The sequence below is a fragment of the Rhinolophus hipposideros genome (genome assembly GCF_964194185.1).
Source record: "Rhinolophus hipposideros genome assembly, chromosome: 15".
Lineage (NCBI taxonomy): Eukaryota > Metazoa > Chordata > Mammalia > Chiroptera > Rhinolophidae > Rhinolophus > Rhinolophus hipposideros.
Window position 1 is genome coordinate 65,229,894 of NC_138061.1, and position 22,904 is coordinate 65,252,797.

At 45.3% G+C, this 22,904-nt stretch overlaps 1 protein-coding gene across 7 annotated transcripts in view; it reads left to right on the forward strand.

The window, feature by feature from the left end:
- MARCHF8 (membrane associated ring-CH-type finger 8) overlaps window positions 1-22,904 on the forward strand; it is a 151,832-nt gene that overhangs the window by 122,928 nt on the left and 6,000 nt on the right. For 6 of the 7 annotated variants that reach the window (XM_081075255.1, XM_081075253.1, XM_081075251.1 and 3 more), the window contains 2 exons: window positions 19,942-20,024; window positions 22,500-22,680. In XM_081075255.1, the coding sequence (XP_080931381.1) occupies window positions 19,942-20,024; window positions 22,500-22,680 (264 nt within the window). Of the gene's footprint in view, window positions 1-19,941; window positions 20,025-20,248; window positions 21,095-22,499; window positions 22,681-22,904 lie in introns of all 7 variants that reach the window. The other variant, XM_081075257.1, reaches the window with a different exon arrangement.

Genomic DNA, 22,904 nt, shown 5'->3' on the forward strand with positions numbered 1-22,904 from the left:
CTTAAGCCCAGAATGCTAGAGCTGCAGAACTGTGCAGTGGTGGGTCATTACTGAGCCAAAAGGCAGGTTCTGCCCACCCACCTTGTGAAGGAGCTGTCCAGCATTTCAGCATCGAGAATGGAGAGAGGGTGCAGACCCACATGGCCTTTGTAGTTAAGTTGAATTAAATGTTTTAAAAGCATACAGTAGCACTCGCTGCCTTGTCCCAATGGCTAAGGGCAGTTCTGAAAGAGGGCATCATCCTGTGCCTCAAATATGCATGTTTGTTTATGTTTTAGTAAGATTTTATTTGAAGCAAAGTTTCCTCCTGTAATTAAAAAGGAAAAGTTTGTGAACCCCTGGCTCACGGTGTCTTGAGGAACATTTGATGGCCTTGGCGCAGGCCTGGGGTAGGTATTGTCTGTCCGTAGAGACAAAGAAGATTGACCTTGTCCGCATCTCTGTGTCACTTGGCCAGACGCTGACACAGACCGGGACTGGAAGTGACTTTGAGGAAGTCATGTGACTTTGAGGAAGGACTTTTCTCTGAGCTTTAATTTCCTGATGAGTAAAATCAGGGCAATAATACAGCCTTTGGGATTGTGAGTCTTAAGGACAATGTTCTAGGAGAGCTGGGCAGCTCCCTCATCGCAGTGAGTCAGTAAACTTACTCTTGTTAAACCTTGTTGAACCCTGGTGACCTCCAGTTGACTGGGTCAGGATGGTCCTTGATGGTAGCTTTTATTATTTTATTACTGATCAAAGGCAGAACTGTACGCTTTAAAATAACTTTCACTTGGGTGTGAAAACTAAGAAATCTGTTTTCTAAAAGTTTTATTTTTCCTTTTCTTCCTACTTGCCCACATTTTTCTTGTGTGTTCTTTGTGCCAGGCACTGAGCTCTAGGTGCTGGCATAAAATGATGATCAAAACAAACGTGGCGCTGTAGGCAGGGCTGAGATTTTTCTTTACAAAGCAATTTTAGCCCTGCCCTGCCACTGTTAGGAACAGGGGAACTGTAAAAGCCTTAATGCTTTCAGCCATCACAGAGCAGGGCCGGGAAGACCAGGCCTCTTCCATTTTCAAAGCAGGAGATCTGCACAGGGAACGGGGGTCAAAGGAAGATCCCAGGAGTGGTGTGTGCTCACATGACTTCCCAGTGTGGAATTTTGTTGCATTGTACCCCTCTTCAAGTAAGCAAGGTCGTATCATACAGAGTCATTAGGTACAGACCATTTAAGTGGGGTTATGGGGAGGGCAGGACTTCAGTGAAAGATAACTTTATTTTTGAGAATGCAGGTCTTGGTTGCATATTTGTGAAGTGGGCCTGTGTTTGAGGCTGCTCTTGGGCCAGGAATATAAAAGTCTAGCTTCAGTGTATCAGACACTCTTAAGCAGATGCGCCATACCCTTGAGATAGAGGATACAAAGAAAGGTCAGCCCACAGACTTGTTTTATGTCACCTGAAAACTCCCTTGTCTCTGTCAGGAGACTTTTTCTGCCCACTCAGCCTCCAGCAGCCGGGTTCAGTGCTGGTTTGCACTCACTCAGTCCCCTCCCATTGGCCTGTGCTGCAGTTTACGGCTTACTGGTCTGGCCCATGACCTTGGAGGTTGAGAACAGGTTAAAAATAAGCCTCTATCTGCCTCATAGTCTACTATCTAGAGTTTTAAAATTTTTATTTATTGATTTATTTCAATTACAGTTGACATTCCTATTATATTAGTTTCAGGTACACAGCGTAGTAGTTAGACATGTATGTAATTTATGCAGTGATCCCCCTGATTAGTACCCACCAGGCACCACACATAGTTACTTATTACAATATTATTGATTATCTTCTCTGTTGTACTTTACATGCCCGTGACTATTTTCAACTGCTAATTTGTACTTCTTGATCTCTTCACCTTTTTCACCTGCCCCCCCTTCTGACAACCATCAGTTTGTTCTCTGTATCTATGAGTCTGTTTCTGTTGTTTGTTCATTTATATTGTTCTTTAGATTTCACATATAAGTGAGATCATATGGTATTTGTCTTTCTCAGTCTGACTTATTTCACTCAGCATAATACCCTTTAGGTCTGTCCATGTTGTTGATAATGGTAAGATTTCATTCTTTTGTCTGGCTGAGTAATACTCCATTGTATAAATGTACCACGTCGTGTGTATCCAGTCATCTGTTGATGAGCACTCGGGTTGCTTCCGTATCTTGGCTATTGTAAATGCTGCAGTGAACAGAGGGGTGCATATATCTTTTCGAGTTAATGTTTTGGATTTCTTTGGATAAATACCCAGAAGTGGAATTGCTGGCTCTTAAGGTAGTTCTAGTTTCAATTCTTTGAGGAACCTTCATAGTGTTTTCCACAGTGGCTGCACCAATCTGCAATCCCACCAGCAGTGCACAGACGTTCCCTTTTCTCCACATCCTCGCCAACACTTGTTTGTTGATGTACAGATGATAGCCACTCTGACAGGTGAGAGGTAGTGTCTCATTACAGTTTTAATGTGCATTTCTCTGATGATTAGTGATATTGAGCTGCTTATGTTCATTGGCCATCTGTATGTGTTCTTTGGAGAAATGTTTCTTCATGTTTTTGCCTATTTTTTATTGGATTGTTTATTTTTTATTACGCGTTATGAGTTTATTAGGTATTTTGGGTATTAACCCCTTATCGGATGTATCATTTGCAAGCATATTCTCCCATTCAGTAGGTTTTTATTTTCATTTTGTTGATGGTTTCCTTCACTGTACAGAAGATTTTTAGTTTGATGGCGTTCCATTTGTTTATCTTTGCTTTTGTTTCCCTTGCTCAAGGGGACATATCCATAAAGATACTACAGAGACCAATGTCAAATAGTTTACTGCCTATGTTTTCTTCTAGGAGTTTTATGGTTTCAGGTCTTACATGTAAGTCTTTAATCCATTTTGATTTTATTCTTGTATATGGTGTAAGAGAGTGGTCCAGTTTCATTTTTTTGTATTTATCTGTTCAGTTTTCCCAGTACCACTTGTTGGGCCCTTTCACTGTGTTAATTGACTTCAAGTTTTTTCCGCCAAAATGTGTCAAAGAGTCACAGAAAATAATTACAATATTTATATTTTTAAGTAAATACAATTAAGGTGTTACATTTTATTAAAAAATGATTACTTTAAAGTATAAAAATTTCCTGTTATTCATTCTTGAAAAACACAAAAATATAGAAAAATGTATATCTGCTTTCCTTTCTGGAACACTGAGCTCATGCGGTAAGTCGAACGCTGCAGTCAGCAGCATGGAAATATCATTCGACTGTAGTTGAATGTTGCAGTGAAAGTCTGAAGAGACTGTCATTTCTCCAGTATATATTCTTGCCCCTTTGTTGTAGATTCGTTGGTCATACAAGCAAGGGTTTATTTCTGGGCTCTTTATTCTATTCCATTGATCTGTGTATGTGTTTTTGTGCCAGTACCATACTATTTTGATTATTATAACTTTGTAGTATAGTTTCAGATCAGGGACCATGATACCTCCATCTTTGTTCTTCTTTCTCAAAATTGCTTTGGCTACTCATGGTCTCTTGTGGTTTCATATAAATTTTAGGATTATTTGTTCTAGTTCTGAGAAGACTGTCATTGGTATTTTTGATAGGGATTGCATTGAATCTGTGGATTGCTTTGGGTAGCATGGTAGTTTTAACAATGTTAATCCTTCTAACCCATGAGCACATCCTTCCATGTATTTGTGTCCTCTTCCGTTCCTTTCTTAATGTTGTACAGTTTTCAGAGTATAGGTCTTTTACCTCCTTAGTTAAATTTATTCCTAGGTACTTTATTCTTTTTGATGCAACTGAAAATGGGATTGTTTTCTTAATTTCTCCTTCTCATCATTGATTATTAATGCAGAAAGTTTCTATACATTAATTTTGTATCCTGATATTTTACTGAATTCATTAACTTTTTGGTGGATTCTTTTTTTTAATGATAAATATATATATATATATTTATATTTATACACACACACACACACACACACACACATATGTATGTATATATATTTAATTTTGTTGGGGAATTTTGGGGAACAGTGTGTTTCTCCAGGACCCATCAGCTCCAAGTCGTTGTCCTACAGTCTAGTTGTGGAGGGCGCAGCTCAGCTCCAGGTCCAGTCACCGTTTTCAATCTTAGTTGCGGGGGGCGCAGCCCACCATCCCATGTGGGAATTGAACCGGCAACCTTGTTGTTGAGAGTTCATGCTCTAACCAACTGAGCCATCCTGCCGCCCTTGGTGGATTCTTCAGGGTTCTCTCTCTATAGTATTATGTCATCAGCAAATAATGGCAGTTTTACTTCCTCCTTTCCAATTTGGATGCCTTTTATATATCTTTCTCTTGTTTTGTTGCTGTGGCTAGGATTTCTAATAGTATCCTATTATAAGTGGCAGTAGTGAGCATCTTTATCTTGTTCCTGATCTTAGAGGAAAAACTTTCAGCTTTTAACCGTTGTGTATGAGGTTAAGCAGTTTACTTGTCATATACAGCCTTTATTTATCATCTTGAAGTTTTTTCTATATCCACTGTGTTGAAAGTTTTTATCATAAGTGAGTGTTGAATTTTGTCAAATGCTTGTTCTGCATCTGTTGAGGTGATCATGAGTGTTATCCTTGTTTTTGTTGATGTGATGAGTCACACCGCTTCGGAGGTGTTGAACCCCCCGGGATCTCTGGGGTAAGTCCCACCTGATCATAGTGCGTGTCCTTTTAATGTAGTATTGGTTTCGGCTTGCTAGTATTTTGTTGAGAATTTTTCTTATGTTTCCTATCTATGTTCCTCAGAGAACATACATGAACTGACTATAATTTTTTTTGTGTGTGTTGTCTTTGTCTGGTTTTGCTAGCCTTGTAGAATGAGTTTGGAAGTGTTCCTTCAGCTTCATTTTTTGGAATAGTTTGAGAAGGATAGGTTATTAATTCTTCTTTAAATGTTTCCTAGAATCAACCTGTGAAGCCATCTGGGCTTTTATGTTGGATGCTTTGATATTTACAATTGTTATATTCTTTTCTTGGATTAACTCCTTTATCATTAATGTTCTTCTTTGTCTCCTTTTATTAAAGTCTATTTTGCATGATCAGTATTGCTACCCCAGCTTTCTTTTCATTTCTATTTGCGTGGAATACCTTTTTCCATCCCTTCATATTCAGTCTGTGTCTTTTGATCTAAGGTGAGTCTCCTGTAGGCAGCATTATAGATCTTGTTTTTTTAATCTGTTCTACTATCCTATGTCTTATTATTGGAGCACTTAGCCCATTTACATTTAAAGTAATTATTGATAGGTATGTGTTTATTGTCATTTTCTTGTTTTTTGGTTTTCTTTTCTGTTCCTTCTTTTCTTGGGCTTTTTCCTTTTGATTTTCTGGTTTTCTTTAGTGTTTTGGTTGGGTTCCTTTCCCTTTATTGTTTGTATATTTTTTGTAGGGTTTTGGTTTGTGGTTATCATGAGGTTCATGTATATCCATCTGTATCTATAGTAGTCTATTTTAAACTGATAGGCGTGTAAGTTCAAATGCATTCTAAAAGCACTACATTTTTATTCCCCCCTCCATTGTTTATGTTTTTGACATTATTTTCTATCTTTTTGTTTTGTGTGTCCCCTGAAAGTTATAGTTAATTTTATTATACTACTTTGTTTTTTAACCTTCATATTACCTCTTTAAGTCATTGAAGCACTGTGTTTATTAAATATTTGCGTTTACCAGTGAGGTTTTTTTCTTTCCTGTATTTCTTATTTCTGGTTGTGGCCTTGAAAGAAGACCCGTTAATGTTTCTTGTGAAGCTGGTTAGTGGTAGTGAACTCCTGGTTTTGCTTGTTCGGGAAACTCTCTTGTTCAATTCTGAGTCATAACCTTGCTATATATTACTCTAGGATGTAGACTCCTTTCTTTCAGCACTTTAGGTATTTCTTGCTACTCTCTTCTGGCCTCTAAAGTTGCTGCTGAAAAATCAGCTGGTAGCCTTATGGGGTTTCCTTTATATGTGATTTGTTTCCTTGTTGCCTTCAAGATTGTCTCTTCAACCTTAACTTTTGCATTTTAACTACAGTATGTCCTTTCTGTTTGGAACTCTCTGTGCTTCCAGGAACTGGATGTCTGTTTCTTTTTCCAGGTTAGGAAAGTTTTCAGCCATTTGTGCTTCTTTCTCTCTTCTCTTTCTGAAATCCCTGTACTGCAAATGTTAGAGCACTTGATGTTATCCCAGAGGTCTTTTATACTATCCTCATTGTTTTCAGAGTAAGATATGTTCTCTGCCTCTATTTTATTTTACTTATTTTTTATTCTTACTAAATTTATTGGGGTGACATTGGTTAGTAAAATTACATAGGTTTCAAGTGTACAATTCTATAATACATCGTCTATATATCACATCGTGTGCTAACCAGCCAGAGTCAGTTCTCCTTCCATCACCATATATTTGATCCCCTTTACCCTCTTCTACCACCCCCTTCCTCCTTATCCTCTGGTAACCACTAAACTGTTGTCTGTGTGAGTTTTTGTTTCTCTGTTTGCTTGTCTTGTTTGTTGGTTGCTTTCAGTTTTATATCCTACATGAGTGAAGTCAGACTGTTCTTGAGTTTTTCTGTCTGACTTATTTCACTTAGCATGATTCATCTACGTTGTTGCAAATGGCAGTATTTCATCTTTTCTCACGGGCAAGTATTAGTCCACTGTATATATGTAACACATCTTCTTTATTCAGTCGTGTATCGAAGGACATTTTGATTTCCATGTCTTAGGCACCATGGATAATGCTGCAGGGAACATAGGGGTGTATGTATCTTTACGGATAAATGTTTTCAGATTTTTTGGGTAGATACCCTGAAGAGGGATTGCTGGGTTGTATGGTAATTTTATTCATAATTTTTTGAGAAACCTCCCAACTGTTTTCCATCGCAGCTGTACCAATTTAGATTCCCACCTGCAGTGTAAGAAGGTTCCTTTCTCTCCACAGCCTCTCCAACACTTGTTACTATTTGTCTTGTTGATGATAGCCATTCTGCCTGGGGTGAGGTGATATCTCATTGTGGTTTTTCTTTGCATTTCCCTAATAGCTAGTGAGGCTGAGCATGTTTTCATGTATCTGGGGGCTGTTGGTATGTCTTCTTGGGAGAAGTGTCTGTTTAGGTTGTCTGCCCATTTTTCAATTGGATTGTTTGTTATTTTGTTGTTGAGTTGTGTGAGTTCTTTATCATTTTGGATATTAGCCCCTTATCGAAGGCGTTGTTTGCAAATATTTTCTCCTATTCGATTGGTTGCCTCTTTGTTTTATTGATGGGTTCTTTTGCTGTGCAGAAGCTTTTAAATTTGATATAATCCTATTTATTTATTTATTTATTTATTTATTTATTTATTTATTTATTTATTTAACTTCCCTTTCTTTTGAGGTCAAATTCATAAAATCCTCTCTGAACCCAAGGTCCGTATGTTTAGTACCTATGCTTTCTTATATACGTTTTATTGTTTTGGGTCTTATGTTTAGATCTTTGATCCATTTTAAATTAATTTTGGTACATGGTGACAGATAGCAGTCTAGCTTCATTCTTTTGCATGTGGCTTTTTAATTTCCCCAGCATGATTCATGGAAGAGGCTGTCTTTCCTCCAGTGTATGTTTTTGACTCCTTTGTCAAAAATTATCTGTCCGTATTTATGTGGGTTTATTTCTGGGTTTTGAATTCTATTCCATTGGTCTGTGTGTCTGTTGTTCTGTCAATACCATGCTGTTTTGATTATTGTCCTTTTTTATTAGGTTGGTGCAAAAGTAATTGTGGTTTTCGTAATTACCGCTTTGTATTATTAGTTTGGTGCAAAAAAGTAATTGCAGTTTTTGCAATTGTTTTTAACCTTTTAAACTGTGATTACTTTTGAACTAGCCTAATAGTATGAATTGAATTCAGGGAGTGTGATACCTCCAGCATTGTTCTTTTTTCTTAGGATTGCTTTAGCTGTTCGGGATTTTTTGTGGTTCCATCTGATGATTTGTTTTAATCCTATTTCTTTGAAAAATACCATTGGGATTTTGATGGGGATTGCATTAAATCTGTATGTTGCTTTTGGTAATGTGGCCATTTTAACTATGTTGATTCTTCCAATCCATGAACATGGAATGTCTTGCTTTTTTTTTTTGTCTTTAATTTCTTTTAATAATGTCCTATAGTTGTCAGTGTATAGTTCACATTCTTTGCTAAGTATTCTTAGATATTTAATTCTTTTTGTTGCACTTACAAAAGGAATTCTTTTTTCGTTTCTTTTTCTGAAATTTCATTGTTAGTATATAGGAAAGCAATGGATTTTTATACATTGGTTTTATATCCTTCAACTTTACCGTATTTATTTATTGTTTCTGGTAGTTTTTTTGATGGAGTCTTTAGGGGTTTCTATATAAAGCATTGTATCATCTGTAAAAAGTGACAGTTTCACTTCATTCCCAATTTGGATTCCTTTTTATTTCTTTCTCCTTTTTTAAACTTGTTTTTTTATTTTGCTCTTCTGATTGTGATTTCCACTATTCTGCCTTCTATGTCACTAATCTGTTTTTCTGTATTAATAATGTGCTGTCAGTTCCTTCCAATCTATTCTTAATTTCAGTAATTGTATTCTTCATTTCTGATTGGTTCTTTATTACATTCTCTAACTCCTTGTTGACGTGCTGTGTGAATCCCATTGTTCTACTCTTAAGTGCGCTGGGCATCCTTGTGACTCTTTCTTTGAAATCTTTATCCGGCAAATTATTTATCTCCTTTCAGTAGAGTTTTTCTCTGGGTTTTTTTCTTGATCCTTCATTTGGGGTATATTTCTATGCCTGCCATTTTGTTTGACTTTGTGTTTGTTCCTATGAGTTGATGGAATAGTTGTCTCTCCCTGTCTTGAAATAGTGGTTTCTGTGTAGACTGTGTGCTGGATGCTTTGGGCAGGCCAGTGGTAGTTGGGGTGAGTGCATGCGGTGCCTGGTATGCCTCCTGGCCAGAAGGGACGGGTTCCTGGCAGGGCTGCCCAGTGTGGGCAGGTCTGCCCGGTACACACTTGCCCTGTAGCTTTGTCTGTTGCCAGAGTTGGGTCTGGGCATGCTGCTTTAAGTGCATGCACTGCAGCCACCTCCTGGCTCTCACTTTCTCCGGGTGGGGGCATCCCTGAATGCTCACCGCCGCACCCTCTCTGAGTGGGCAGCCCCACATGTGTGCTCAGCAGTTCCCACTCACTCCCCGCAGGGCAGCCCTGCATGCAGGGACTACAATGATTGGGTGGCTCTGCACTTTCTGCAGGCGGGGCACCCCCATGTTTCACCTAAACTCTTGTTCTCGTGCACCTAAAGATACTTCTTTTCATGTACCACTGGTCGTGATTCTGCCCTTTGTGAACTAATGCTCTGACCGACATGGGGATTTGGGAGGCTGTGTGGTATTGAAGGGAGTGGTGGAGGTGAGGTCTCTGCTGTAAGGTGTGTGATGTATGGCTTGTAGCTTTCGGGTGGCCATCACCACCTGGGTGGGTGGCTTGGGGCACGGCGGTGAGAGAAGTGCAGTGAGATGCTGAGCACAGCCACGGCGTGGGCTCAGGTGATCGTGGGGGCTGCTCCTGGAAGGCCCCCCACACCAGTCTGAGGGGGTGTGACTCTGTCTAGGGGTCTTTTACCACCGCTGCCCCCACCTCTAGGCTGTCTCATCGCTTGGCATGAGGTTCCCTCAGCTGTAACGTAGCCAAGGACGCCCAGTGTAGCGTGTATGGGGATTGCAGCAGTTCAAGTTTTGTCCCTCACTTAACTGACTGCGTGCCAGACATTGTGCTTTGGTTTCTGGGCCAAACAGAGAAGAGTAAGCAGACCTCTGTAAAATACCTGCAGATGGAGACCATTATCCTGAAGTTAAAAACAAGGTGAGGGGCCGAAGTAAAGAGCTACAAGAAATCAAAGTTTGAACGGCTGCTTGGGGAAGGTGTTGGCTGAGGAGGGAATACTTAACGCAGGACATGAAAGGTGGAAAGGAGCCGGCCAGGATGGGTTAAACTGGTAGAAAAGTGGTTTATCACCTGCCTGGGAAATCCAGTCCTTTCGGCAGAGCTGAAAGGCAGGTATTTGCAGCCTTAGTCACTGGGAGTGATGGGACCATGTTGGCTGGGGCCATTCCCGTGATGACCGCTGTACTTTGGCCCCAAAGCCTTTAGAGGCAGATTGGAATTTCCTGAGGAGGCTTGAACTCACGGCCCCACTGGAGGTTTTCTGGATAGTAGGAATTGCCTAGGCCGGGCTCATCGGAGGGCTGGGCTTTCTTGAGCCTCTGCTGAGTCTCTGGGGAAGGCTTCTATGCAGGAAGTGGCAGTACACAGACATGGTGTTACTTTATGCTGAGGGAAACTTTCTCCTTCAGCCCTGGGGGCTGGACTTGGTCCAGGTGACACAAGTTCTCGAGCAAGTTCATGATTGGCAGCACTTCGTGGAGGAGACAGCAGTGATGAGCTAGACACCCATCGTGAAGCCTGGAGCTCCAGTGCCCTCCTCCCTGCAGACAGCACCTCACTAGGCTCTAGCACTTGCTAAAGGCTGGTGTCTGTACAGTACCATGAGCGTTAGGTACATCTGGTTAAGCAGACATTCCTGGTAGAAGTCAGACAAGACATGTTTAATGAGCACCTAAAATTGTTGCTCTTCTGTTCTTACTGAGCTCGGGTCCGTTTGCCTGCATGCATCAAAGCAGAGTGAGACACAAACGGGTTTGCAGCCAAGAAAGTAGAGGTTACTTAAGGAAATGGTGCCAAGCCTGACACAGGAGGGTTAGCGCTCAAAGACCTGCCTCTCCGCTGGCGTGTAGGTTACAGATCCTAGCGGGCAGAGTCACCGGATGCGGGTTCGGGGCTCAGGGTCATGCTGGGAGCTGACTGGTTAGAGGTACAGTGAGGACAGTGAATCATTTCTTCGGGTCTTGGGGACAGTTCCGAGGTCTTTTCCAGAGTTCCTCTGTCTGGTCTCATGGTGAAGTAGCCAGGGGGTCGTTCCACCTTAGGGCCCAGGGCTGAAACCTAACTTAGGTCAAGTGGTCTTCAGCATGCCAGAGCTTCGGATCATGTGACCGTTGGTCAAGTCTGGGCAACTGTCTTCTGCTGACCCTGGGGATGCTGATTATCCGCAGGAGAGGCGAGGTCTCTGAGGGATATATATAGAGAGAGGTATGATTTCTAGAGCTAGAATTTAAAACTAAATTTAATTAAAGTCATAAGGATCCTCAGTTACACTATTGTTTGGCAAGCAAATCTCAGTGAATTTGAGCATTGACTCTCCTTGACCTCGTGACTATTTTCCAGTTACTGTTGCTGTTCAGCCGGAATGAGAGACAGCAGAATGCCATGTCAGGCCTCAGGACAGCCTGAGGAGGAGGCTGGCTGGCCAACAGCTTAGTGTCGTGGCCGTGACCGGGGACGCCCTGCGCCTCCGTTTCTCAATGCAAAGTTGCCCGGTGACAGATGTAGTTACGCAGACTTAGGGTTAAGTGTAAGGCAGCATATGCCTTTCTTAAGTTGCACTAAAGAAAACAAGTATGTTAAAGACAAGGTACTTACTTTCTTGCAGCGAAAACAAGGGGAATTAATTGGAGGAGGTGAATGGCATCTGGTAGTGACAGCCTGCTTCGTACTTGTCACCAACACAGCATAGCGTCACATTGGTCCTGATGGCGTGCCATGGGCAATATTTTGCTTTTTGGCTCCCCTTTTGTAAAGTTTGATCGTATGTTCATATTTTTTGTTCTTCTGACTTGTCACAGTTTCGTTTTTTGGCTAAAACTTTAGACCAACAATTTTCAAAATTTGGTTCTGATTCTCCAAGGCGGGGGCAGGGGGACATGACAAGGTTAAAACAAATTTCCTAGTAAGACATTTGGCTTTTCACTAGCATTCTCTCACAGGTGTGCAGTGGAGTTCCCAGGGCCTAGGTGCATCCAAGATGGCTTCTTCTGTCTGACATTGGTGGCCTTTTGGTTTAAAATTTTCTAATATAGTAAAGACTGATCAATGTAACACATATAAACACAAGCTCTTTGGGGCCTCAATAATTTTTAGAGTGTAAAGGGGTCTCGAGACCAACAAGTTTGGGAACCTGTGTTTTAGACATATCAATAGAGTCACTCCAGAGAGTACTTTTTATTCATTTAACAAGTGTTCACTGAACACACGTTGTGTGCCAGGCACTGACTGTGCTACGCTGAACAGCAGTCGTATCTAAGCTAACATATCGTTCCAGAAACATCTCTTTATCAACCTTGGTAAGTGCTATGAGAGAAATGAGCAGGGTGCGAGGGCAGTGGCTAGGATGGCTAAAAAACCCTTCCAGAGGAGAAACCTGGGGGTGGGGCGTGGGGCTCCCCGGCAGGACCCAGAGGCTGTGCAGTGCTGGGTGCCAACACTGCGTGGTTGAGCTGGGGTGCTGGGGGCAGAGCCTGGGTGGGAAGCAGGTCTCTGAACGTTTCTGTAGGCTGCCAGGGGGAGGGTGTGTGCACGCAAAGGTTCCTGATGTCACTTGTCACCTAGCTCACTTGGCTTTAGAGGAGGAGCCTTAACGTTAAGTGTGGGGTCATCTGTCTTGTCCCGTGTCCTGTCAGTCACACTGTCCCAGGCTCTAGGTTCACCTGCCGGATGGGCAGCCTGGGCAGAGTCTCTTCATCCCAGTGAGTGGACTGTGTAACTTTTGTTGGGACGAGGACATTTCCTAGCAGAGATACCTGCAAGTTGAGTCTGCACATCACCAAGGGGTGGTCGCCCACAGGGAAGCCTCTGCAGGCAGGCCTTCCTGGAATGGGCGGTGGCCTTCCTGGCCTTATTTGAGCCTTGCAGCAGCCCGGTGGAGTACTGACCTGACCTTTCAGTGGTTAAACCCCTGCTCCGAGGGGTGAACCCTTGACAGATGGTATGCTCGGAGGAGCAGCCCCAGAACCCAGGAGGAGGACAACGGAGCCAAAACCTGGTGCTGCTGCCACCAGTCCGGAATGTTTCAAGGGAGAATTCTTGGAAATAAAAAAACATTTTGATTGTATTTGAAAAGTTAAATATTTAAAGGAAGTCTGTAGTAGTAAAGGGTCCTTTTGGCTGTTAAATAGCTCAGATACACAGCCCTTTCACTATGTTATTTCTGTGATTTTGGATGTTTATGTGGTTACACTTGTAGTTTCTGGGAGTGTGAAGCCATCTCTGCTCAGAAATTATTGCCTTCAATATAATTGATTGGAAACAAGTCATATTTGCAAGATCCCCGAAGTAGCTGGAAGGCCTGCTTTGGAAGAGGAGCCCTGAGCCGTCCTCTCAGCTGTTACTTTGCCTCCAGGTGCTAATGCTGTGTGCCCCTGGACATGTGTCACTGTTGACAGAATTCTAACTCTCTCCAAAAGGCACCAGAGAAAACGGTTACTGTTAGCACTACTTGTTAGGCACTGCGAGGGGCATTTATAAGGGGACTCATTTTAGAATTCAGTACACTCCTCCATAAACCCTGTTCTGTGTGTGTTCTGTGTTTACTTTTCAATGGCCGTTTTAATTACTTGCTGTTGTGTACGGTGTTCTTGGTACAGCCCTTTGTCAAGACTCAACGTGTATTTATCAGAGCAGACACAGAGCTGGTCTCTCCTTTATTGTAGCCTATTTTCAAAGTTGAATACAACTGGTTTAGGCATAGAAACCAGAGGCTCTCGTAACTGAGCATCTGTGTTCACAGAGTAACTTCTGTGCTCAGCAGAGAACTTCCTGAAACGTCATGTCAGTCTGTCCATCGCAGTGTCTGAACATCGAGTGTGGCTTTCTTGGCTGTGTGATGGGAGGCCAGGGATGCCGAGCGAGCAGTGAGGGGCAGATTACTGTCCCTTGGTTTGGGAGTGGAGGGGCAGGAGGCAAATGTGCGGTGGCCTGGGAAGCAAAATTCTCAAGTGGCCCCCAGACATGTCCCACTCAGTGCCCAGAACCTGGGACTGCCTGATCGTGTTGGGCTGATCGAATGGAATCACATGAGCTCTGAAAAGTGGAAGGCTTTCTCTGGCTGGTGTCTAGCGGATGTCAGGGATTGGAAGCAGGAGTGAGCTTGAAGACGGGGAGGGATTGATGGGGCACGCTGGTGGCCCCGGGCGGAGAGCCAGCACGGGGACGGGCTCCTCAGTGGTGAAGCTGCGAAGAACTGCGTTCTGCCAACCACCCGAATGAACATGGAATATATTTTCCCCAGGGCCTCTGGATAGGGAGAGACCCGAGCAGAGGATCCCATCCCAGTGTGCGTCACATGATCAACTTGTGTAGTTTTGTGCCACTAAGTTTGGGGTAATTTGTCACTCAGCAGTAGGTGGCAGATGCTGTCCATGTAGCGGAAAGACCCGTCTGGGAGTTGTGAGCCCTTCACTTTGGAAGCGCTGTGCTGACTGTATAACATGCTCTCTTCACTTAGCCATCTTCTTTTACCTATTTTAGTATTTTGTATTTTCTTTGTATAAACACAGTAGTGTAATGACTTTTAAATTATTTTGACCATCATCCTTCACAAGTTGCCGTTTTTACATTGAAACTCCGTTTTCTCACACATTAAACTGAAAGAAAACATGCTCCCCAAGACTTAATCCTTATGATGTCAGATGTGCTCTGACATCCTCTGTGTGTTTCACTTTTTTAGATGTTGGTTAGGACCTACTAAACCAATTTCTTTACTGGCTTTCCCAGAGTTGGAAAATCATTACAATTGGTTGTACTTCTGTAATTTTATTTTATTTCTTCAACTTTCAATCAAATGTTATTTTAAAAATGTGTTTGTGTTGTGGAAATACCTGTTCATGGAAGTGGTGTAGTGGTTGGGAAGGGTCTCCATGAAAAGGCAGTGTCCTCCCAGCGAGGCTCCCTGCTATCCTTCCATGTTTCAGAGGAGCCTTGGAAGCGTGCAGCCTTCCCTTGCAGATGGTCTGCGTGTACCGGTACACGGAACGTGGCTTTCCCTTGGCCTGTCCCTCCACGCACTGTTACCGGGCACATGCTGCCCCTTCCTGTAAAGACTGCCTGGCACTCCTTTCTGTTGGCATACCCCATCCCCATATTGACTCAGCTCCCAGGCCCATGGCATGGAGGCTTTTACAGCTTTGCCGCAGTCAGCGATGCCATGCAAACCTTTGTGCACATGTGGCAGGATGAATTCCTACAAGAAGAGTTGCTGGACGTGTGTACGTGCATTTGTAATTCTGAGAGAAATTGCCAAACTGCCATCTTATGGTGGTTTACTAGTTTGCTTTCCCATCAGCAATGTTTAAGCATGCCTGTTTTCCCACCCTTTTGCCAACACAGATATTATTTGATTTAAAAACAAAACAAAATCTTGTTGTTAATGATGGTGTATTTCATTATAGTTTTATTTTTCTCACTGTGAGAGAGGTTCAGCATCTTTTCATGTTTTAAGATCCTCTGTACTTCCTTTCTCATTTTTTTCTGAGTCACTGGTTTGATGTTCGGCCGCCAGTAAACATGAGCCCTACTTGTGCTTTACCCTTGTGATCCCGTCCTCCTCCAAATTCCTCCTGGCTTAAAAAACACAGACCAACCAGACCATTTCTTGTAGTTCATCACCTGTTGATGTAAATCAGATGGGCTGATTCACTTTTTTTAGGGGCCTGAGATTCCAAATGTGTGAAAATAGCTTTGCTGGTAAAAGAAAAGAAGGCCCAGTGGGGTTTGCAACCGAGAAGGGGGAGGTGGTAGAGGGAGGTTGGGAGGTAACCCTTTGGAAGAGGGAAACAGGAAGGTAAGACTGGTATCCCACGTCGCTGAGAAGCAGATTCCATGAGTCTGTTACGGTAACTCTTCCTGTGGCAGTAAGTTCTCGAAGGAAACAGAGACGGAGGAATGCCAGCTTCTACCAAGGATATGTGGGAAGTTTTCTGTATATGTTTTTGGCAACCTTGATAAAAACCATTTGAAGCAGAAGCTCTGATAGGCAAGACAACCCCTGAGTGACTTGAGTACAGCAAAACACCATGTCTGGCAGTATTTGTCATTTCTAAGGAGTAAAATCAACGGGGATTTGGGCCTACACAGAATCCGGAGGTTTGTTTTGGCATCACTGATTACAGCTTCTTACGAAGAGGAGATTTTTGCAAACATTTTTTTATACTGAGATCACTTTAGATTCCTTGTTATGACTGGAAGGTGTCTTGTTTGAGAACCAACAAAGCACTTGAGGAACACAGAGCCTTAAGTTTTCTGGACACGTTGGAGCTTTCTGATTAGGGACATTTACACCTTTTATCAGTAGCGGTGCTGTGGTCGGACCCTACGGAGGGAAAGAGTTCGCTGGAGTGCTGCGTGGCAGGGTCTCCCTTTCCCATCAGCAGCACGGCCCCACAACCTCCCTGGGCGCCCTGCCCACTGCTGTCGGAGAGCAGGAGACCTGTGGGTGCTGGGGGAGTGGACAGCTGCCGGGGCTCTGCGCCTGCCAGGACACTGCTGGCACCTTGACTCACCTTGACATTTGACCACGGAACTTGCTTGGAGCTGTAGGCTTCACTTTGTTGCTGTTGGTGATCAGGCGAGTGTTTTAAATCCTCATTGGTAGGTCGATAGGTTTTACTGACCTTGACACCAGCAACAAGTTACGCTCTTTAAAGTCGTGAGCTGAGCTTCGGTCAGCGTTCCACACGTGGGCCATCCTGAACGCAACACGTGCTCTTCCAGCTGGGGACAGAAGGAGCCTTCTCTGGGCGCTGCGATGGCCCCACAGGTCTTGCTCGTTTTCTCTTTTTCAAGAAGGAGTCAGCCAGGATAAAGCATTTGTTGGTTTGTATTTATGTAAAACAACAATAAGGAGCTTTCGAAATTTCCTTGAAACCTCATGATCTAATAAGAAGAGAGACTTTTTGTCTGTTATTGCGGGGTTTATTGAAGCCTGGACATTACTTGCTGGGAGAGTCTCGTGAGGTCATTTGTGGGAGTGGAGAGGATGAAATGAGGGCAGGAACGTGGATAGAGGATGCTGAGACTATTCCTGTTTCATGATGAACAGAGAGGAGGGGCTTGGGACAGCTGCCATGTCTCCCAGGCTCGATGCTCTGTCTCAAGTACACGCACAGCTGTGTCGGAGTTCCCCGGGAGACACCTGACGGGAAACTCGCGGAGAAGTGGTCTCAGGCCCGTCGCATGTGTGGGCAGCCTGGCTGCTTCCTCGATCCAGGCTTTGTTCTGCCCGGAGGCTCTTCCCTCCTGAGCTCCGAGCAGCCCCCAGTTACGGGCATGGGACTGTTCCCCAGACTTCACTTTTGGACATGGAGTACTGAAGATCAGAACAGGAACAAGAGGCCATTTTCTCTTGATTTCAATTTCCCATGTGACACTTGCCTTCTCCTAGGACACTGACCCTGCGGGAGCCTCATTCTGCAGATAAGACCACACTTTCCTCCCACAGGGTTTCCCGTCCCTTCAGGATACAGGAAAGTACACATGGTTTCAGAAGACGATGTTTTTACAGAGATAACAGGGAGGGAGGTGTAATAATTGGGTAATTCCCTTTGCCTTCTGGGTGAGCAGTGCATCTTCCATCCCTCCTGTGGGAAGGGGGCTTCCCTCCATACCTCAGTCTGAGCTACTAAACTTGACCCATCGAGGAAGGAAAGCTGACCTCCTGGCAGTGAGGGGACAGGGTGTCCCCTAGATATTCCTGTCCTCCTTTCCTCCAGGGTCTGCTGGTCAGGCATGTGATGACACTTCTCCCCAAAATAGTGTGGCCAGCTGGTGGCCTTTATGATGCATTTCTAGCCTTGCCTAACAGAGCTGTCAGCCTTACAAGTAAAAGAAGGCAGCAGGAAGTTCAAGAAGGCTTCCTATCTCAGAATGGGGTTAGGACTGAGTATCAACAGGCAGCTGAGGAGTGTGGGACCTTCATGTTGCTGCCCCTTAGCCCGCTTCCTTCCGCAGTGACTAACAGCGCAGGCTCGCGTGCTCAGCCCACTCTAGATGATGGGGCCTGGGCCTGCTGTCTGGCCAGGCTGGCTGGGCAGAGAAGCCCCGGGTGGGGCCTGGGATGGATGCCTGGGGAACGGGTGCAGAGAAAGCAGACGATGGGACTGTGACAGCATGGTGTCCCCAAGGGTCCTGAGACGCCCTCATTTTGTTTTACGAAGACTTGTGACTAGGTAGTGGCAGGTTATTTTGGGGGTGTCATTTTAATATGTCCAAATAAATTAAACATTAGAATCCTAACAATTTTAACTAGTAATTCTTTCAGGAAAAACATCCCCAGTGTTTCCGTGCACATTGTGTGAGAGAGGAAACGTAGGTCCTTGGAGACTCGGCAGGGGTGCTGGTCGAGGAGTGCTGCGTGATCTTCAGCGCCGGCAGTGTGATAGCATGTGACTTCTTGGCTCAGGTTTCTGTAGGAAGAGTTGGGTTTAAAACGCTTGCTCCCTGTGCTGAGGAGCGGGAATGGTGCTCCAATGGACTTGTCCTCTCCAGGCTGGTGCATTTGCCGGGGAGGGGAAATGGGGAGGTGGGGAGGTGGGGAGAGCTTCTGGAAAGGGGTGTTGCCTGTCTTGGTGGCCCCACCCATGTCTGGGGTCCCGTAGCTGGAGTGCCAGAGTGAGACTACGCCCTTAGGGGTGCCAGGTCTGAGCTAGGAAATTGTGGACGAGAGGGGGGCTCCCCAAAGAACCAAGGAGAGGGCTGAGGGCCCCTGAGTGGTCCTGGGGAAGGCGGGGTGGTGATGTGGGCGTGCTGCTGATAACAGACTCACTACTGTTGGCCCTCCGTGTCCAGGGCTTCGCACCTGTGGATTCAGTCGACTCTGGATTGAAAGTATTCGGGGGAAGAACATCCCACAAAGTTCCCAAAAGCAAACCTTGAGTTTGCCCCTCGCCGCCGAGCACTGTGCTGAGTCTCTGCAAACGCAGTGCAGCGTGTTCCCACCCCGCCATAGCTGGTGTGCAAATACAGGGCCATTGTATGGATGCGACTCGAGTATTCCTGGGGTTTGGTATCCATGGGGTCCTGGAATTCATCCTCCCCCGCAATACCCAGGGACAGCTGCCATTTTCGTGTGGTTATTTAGGTTGTGTGGAGCAGATGCTCACTCGGGCTCATTGTCCTAAGGAGGAAAGGATGCATTTGCATGAGTACTCATGGTGCTGTGAGGCGTGGAAACAGCAGCGAGCAACCCCGCTCCCTGAGGCCTCGCAAGGGCCCCCCAGGCTAGATGGGGCCTGCAGGGCCCTCTGGTGTGCTTTTGTATTCTTGGCCTGGCCACACTTTCTCTTGCTATTTCTCTCCTTCCTTTCTCTTCCCAGGAGGCACTTTCTCACCCTCCTAGATTTTTTTCTCTAATTTTGGCTTATTCACGACCTTTCAGAGCCCCTGCTCTCTCTCTTGACCTCTTGCTACAGTTTCTTTCCAATGTACATTTTCTCAATCATTGGTTTTGATTAGAACTCTGGGAGCCTTCTAGGCGCAGACCCCTCCTGGGCCCCTGTGGTCAGGTAGTCTTCCTTTTGTAGAAAGAGCGCTAGCAGGATAGCAAGGTTTGGGGTCCCAACCATGAAGCTTTGAGGGGACATGTGCAGATGTCCTGCCAGCCTTGATGGGGATTACCCCCAGGAACACAGCCAGCATGTGCCACACATTTCTTGTGCTTTTGTCATACACCTTGCGGTACATGGTTTCTTGTGTATAAAAAGCTAAATGTAGATGCTTAGGAAATAAATGAGCACCGAGTCTGCAGGACACCTGTGCTGCTGTTCCAGCCTCATACTTCCTGGTACACGTCTACCCACTTACAAGAGTGCTCTTTGATTTGTTTTGTCTCAGCTTGTGGGGACCTAGTACTTGTTACTCCCTGAGCATTAGGAAGTAGCAGGCGTTCTCCGATTTTCTCCCCATTGCCATTCGGAAGGAGAGTGTGTTCTCGATCACCTGGGCTCTTTCCTGAACACTGACTGAGGGTGTCGTTGCAGGCTGGGGGTCCTCCGCTGCCGTCCGCTCCAGTGTCTGCCTTCTCTCGCACTTCTGTCACGCCTTCCAATCAGGACATCTGCAGGTAACAGTCACTTCCTGTGCACCCCAGAAGTAAGCACTAGTGTGTGTGGGTCCTTGATTCCCCATGAGTTTGGTCAGAGTGCCTTTGCTCCAAACAGCTGGCCCAGTTTTATGTGCTGTTTGCTCACCAAGTTACCATGAGTCTCATTTCTTCACGTGGATGTCTGTTCTCTTTTAAATTGTTTTTACTTTCTGTGCTTTTATCCCACTGTTCTCTGCATGCAGTTCCAGTGCAGTGTTTTCTGAGTGTTGTCACCACAGTTCCGTGCAGTCTGCTGTTGTCTTGAAAGCTGCTCAATGCCAGAGTCCTCTGACACAAGGGCTCACTGTGACAGTTATCTGTAAGGACACGTTACAGGCATCAGACAGAAATTCCTGTGGTTCAGAACGGGCCCAGGCCTCGAAGCCTGCTAAGAATACCAAATCCAGAAGAACACTAAAGTTCTCAAAATCCCTAAACGATATGGGTGAGAAGGCCCAGGATACTTTGGGAAGTTTTGACTATGTGGAAAGAACTTGCTCTGAAGGGAAATTGGTGCTCTTTCAAGATCCGTGTCTCAGAATGAACAGGTTCCATCATAAAGAAAAAAGAACACTGAATAGCAAACCTCTGGGCCATTCCAAACAGTCTTGTGTTTCATCCCTGTCTGCCAATCATCCAGCTGCCTCAGAGGTGGGAGGTGGCAAGGGGGGTGTGCCCGTGCCTCTGTGGGAGGAGAAGGCGGACAGCGTGTCCGTGCCCAGAAGCCGCCGGCTGCTCCGGTATCTGCTCTCGCTCTCGCTCGGCTCAGGCGCCAGCAGCCTGCACAGGCCCCACGAGCGGGAGGGCTGTGCCGCGTACCTGCACGCAGCCCGGTCCTCCGGAGGGCTGGCCGGGAGCACGGGCTTCTGCTCTGATGAAATGGGAGACGATGACGTCTTTGAGGACAGCACTTCCGCACAGTCCAAGAGCAAGGTCCAGCGGGCGCCCCTCTGCTCAGTGGAGAAGGACAGTGACCTGGATTGTCCTTCTCCTCTCTCTGAAAAACGCCCCCCCACCTCTCCTGTGTCCACATCAGGGGACGCCTGCAGGTTGGTCAGCCGAGAACCAGCATTCTGGCACCTCTGCTCCACACCTGTGTGTAGCCTCAGCTTTGATATGTGTGGTCTCAGGAAAATGAGTAAATAGGCAGTTGTAGACAACTGTGGTTTAAGAGTTTTCTCCAGAAGAGTAGATTGTTGATATGGTTTGAAAAACCAGTTTCTCTGACATGGGTCCCAAGATAATTTCACAGATGATAAAAGAGGAAGAAGCTACACATAGTAAAGGTCAAGATGACTCTTAGCAACTAAAAATAAGTCGACTTTGCACAAAGAAATTGGAAGAAAGAAAGTTTTCTAGCTTGTTGGTCTAGCCTGTCAGCACTGGCCGCCCCTCTCTGCCTCGTGCGGACCCCTCGATCCCCCTCCACGCGAGGTGTGTGTGGAGAGGCTGTTCTCCCTCTTCCTTTTTAACCTGGAGGCAGCCTCCCTACCGAGCTCCTAGCTCCACTTGCTACCTGTTTCTCCTCCCGTGGGCAGAGTCCTTGTCTGGCCCCCGAAATCTTTCAGAATTCACGTTTTGTCACCACTCTCAGCCCTTGCCCCAGTCGCTCCCCCTCAAGGCCAGTGATTATCATTTCTGACAATTGGACATGAAACCCCTGTCACAGAAACAAACAGCTGAGAGGCTGGCCAGGGGCAGAGCTCTGCTTCTTTCAGGCTGGGTGTCCCTACCTGCTCTCCAGCTGCTGGAAGAGACCCTTTGTTTCTCAAAAATATATTACGTTTCCTGAGGTTAGTAGCTATATCCTGTTGCATGTGCCCTGCACCTTTAGATATAATGAATGATTTGAAGTTCTCCCTTATTGCTGTGAGGGGTCCTGCACAAAGAAATGAAATTGCAGTACCTTATAGTGGTTTTATTTTAGGTCTGGGGGAGGCACTGGGATTTCTTTGTTTACTCTCGGAGAGAGGACAGAGATATGTAGTTATGGTTGTAGAGGTGAGGCCAGTGATTGGAGCTGAAAAGCAAATTCCATCCTCTTTTTAAGTCATTGGCAATTTTGGAAGGTAGAGTGCTGGTTTTGTTTTACACAGAATTTTTTTTCTAATTATTTTAACATCTTAAGTTCTGAAAGATGCTTGAAAGACAAAGTTGCCTGAAATTCGTCTTTCCGTGAAGTTCTTAAATCTTACCCAAAGTGACTGCTTTGTCATTTCTTGTGTCATTTTTTCCTCTCTGATGCCCAATGCCATCCAGACTTCCCATGTGGGTGCGGTAAGCTAGACAGTTTGTTTGTCGTAGTTGCCCTCATTCGTGTTTATATGTTTTCGTGCTTGTCGTCATCCTGTGATGTTCGTTCCTGAGAGTTTTCTTTGGGGGATGGACCTTCCACGGAAGTGTCATCTTCCCTGTCGCGTGGCGCCTCGTGCTGACGGCTGTCCTTCTGCCTAGGATCTGCCACTGCGAAGGGGACGAGGGCAGCCCTCTCATCACCCCCTGCCGCTGCACGGGGAGCCTGCACTTCGTGCACCAGACCTGCCTGCAGCAGTGGATCAAGAGCTCCGACACGCGCTGCTGCGAGCTCTGCAAGTACGAGTTCGTCATGGAGACCAAGCTGAAGCCTCTGAGAAAAGTACGTGGCCAGGCCCCGGGCGGGCGGTAGCCTCGCTGGGACGAGTGCGGGAAGGGTTAGCGCCGCGGCCTGCGGGAGTGACGCCTTAGCTTCCTGTGTGCATGTCTCCAAAACGGGGGCGGGGGTGGGGGCTGCTGCGGACACTCATGCTGTAGAGATTGCTGTTGCTGGTGTGACTGCCAAGTCCCTCCTCGCAGGCAGAAAGAGTCGCTCTCTTGCCCTTG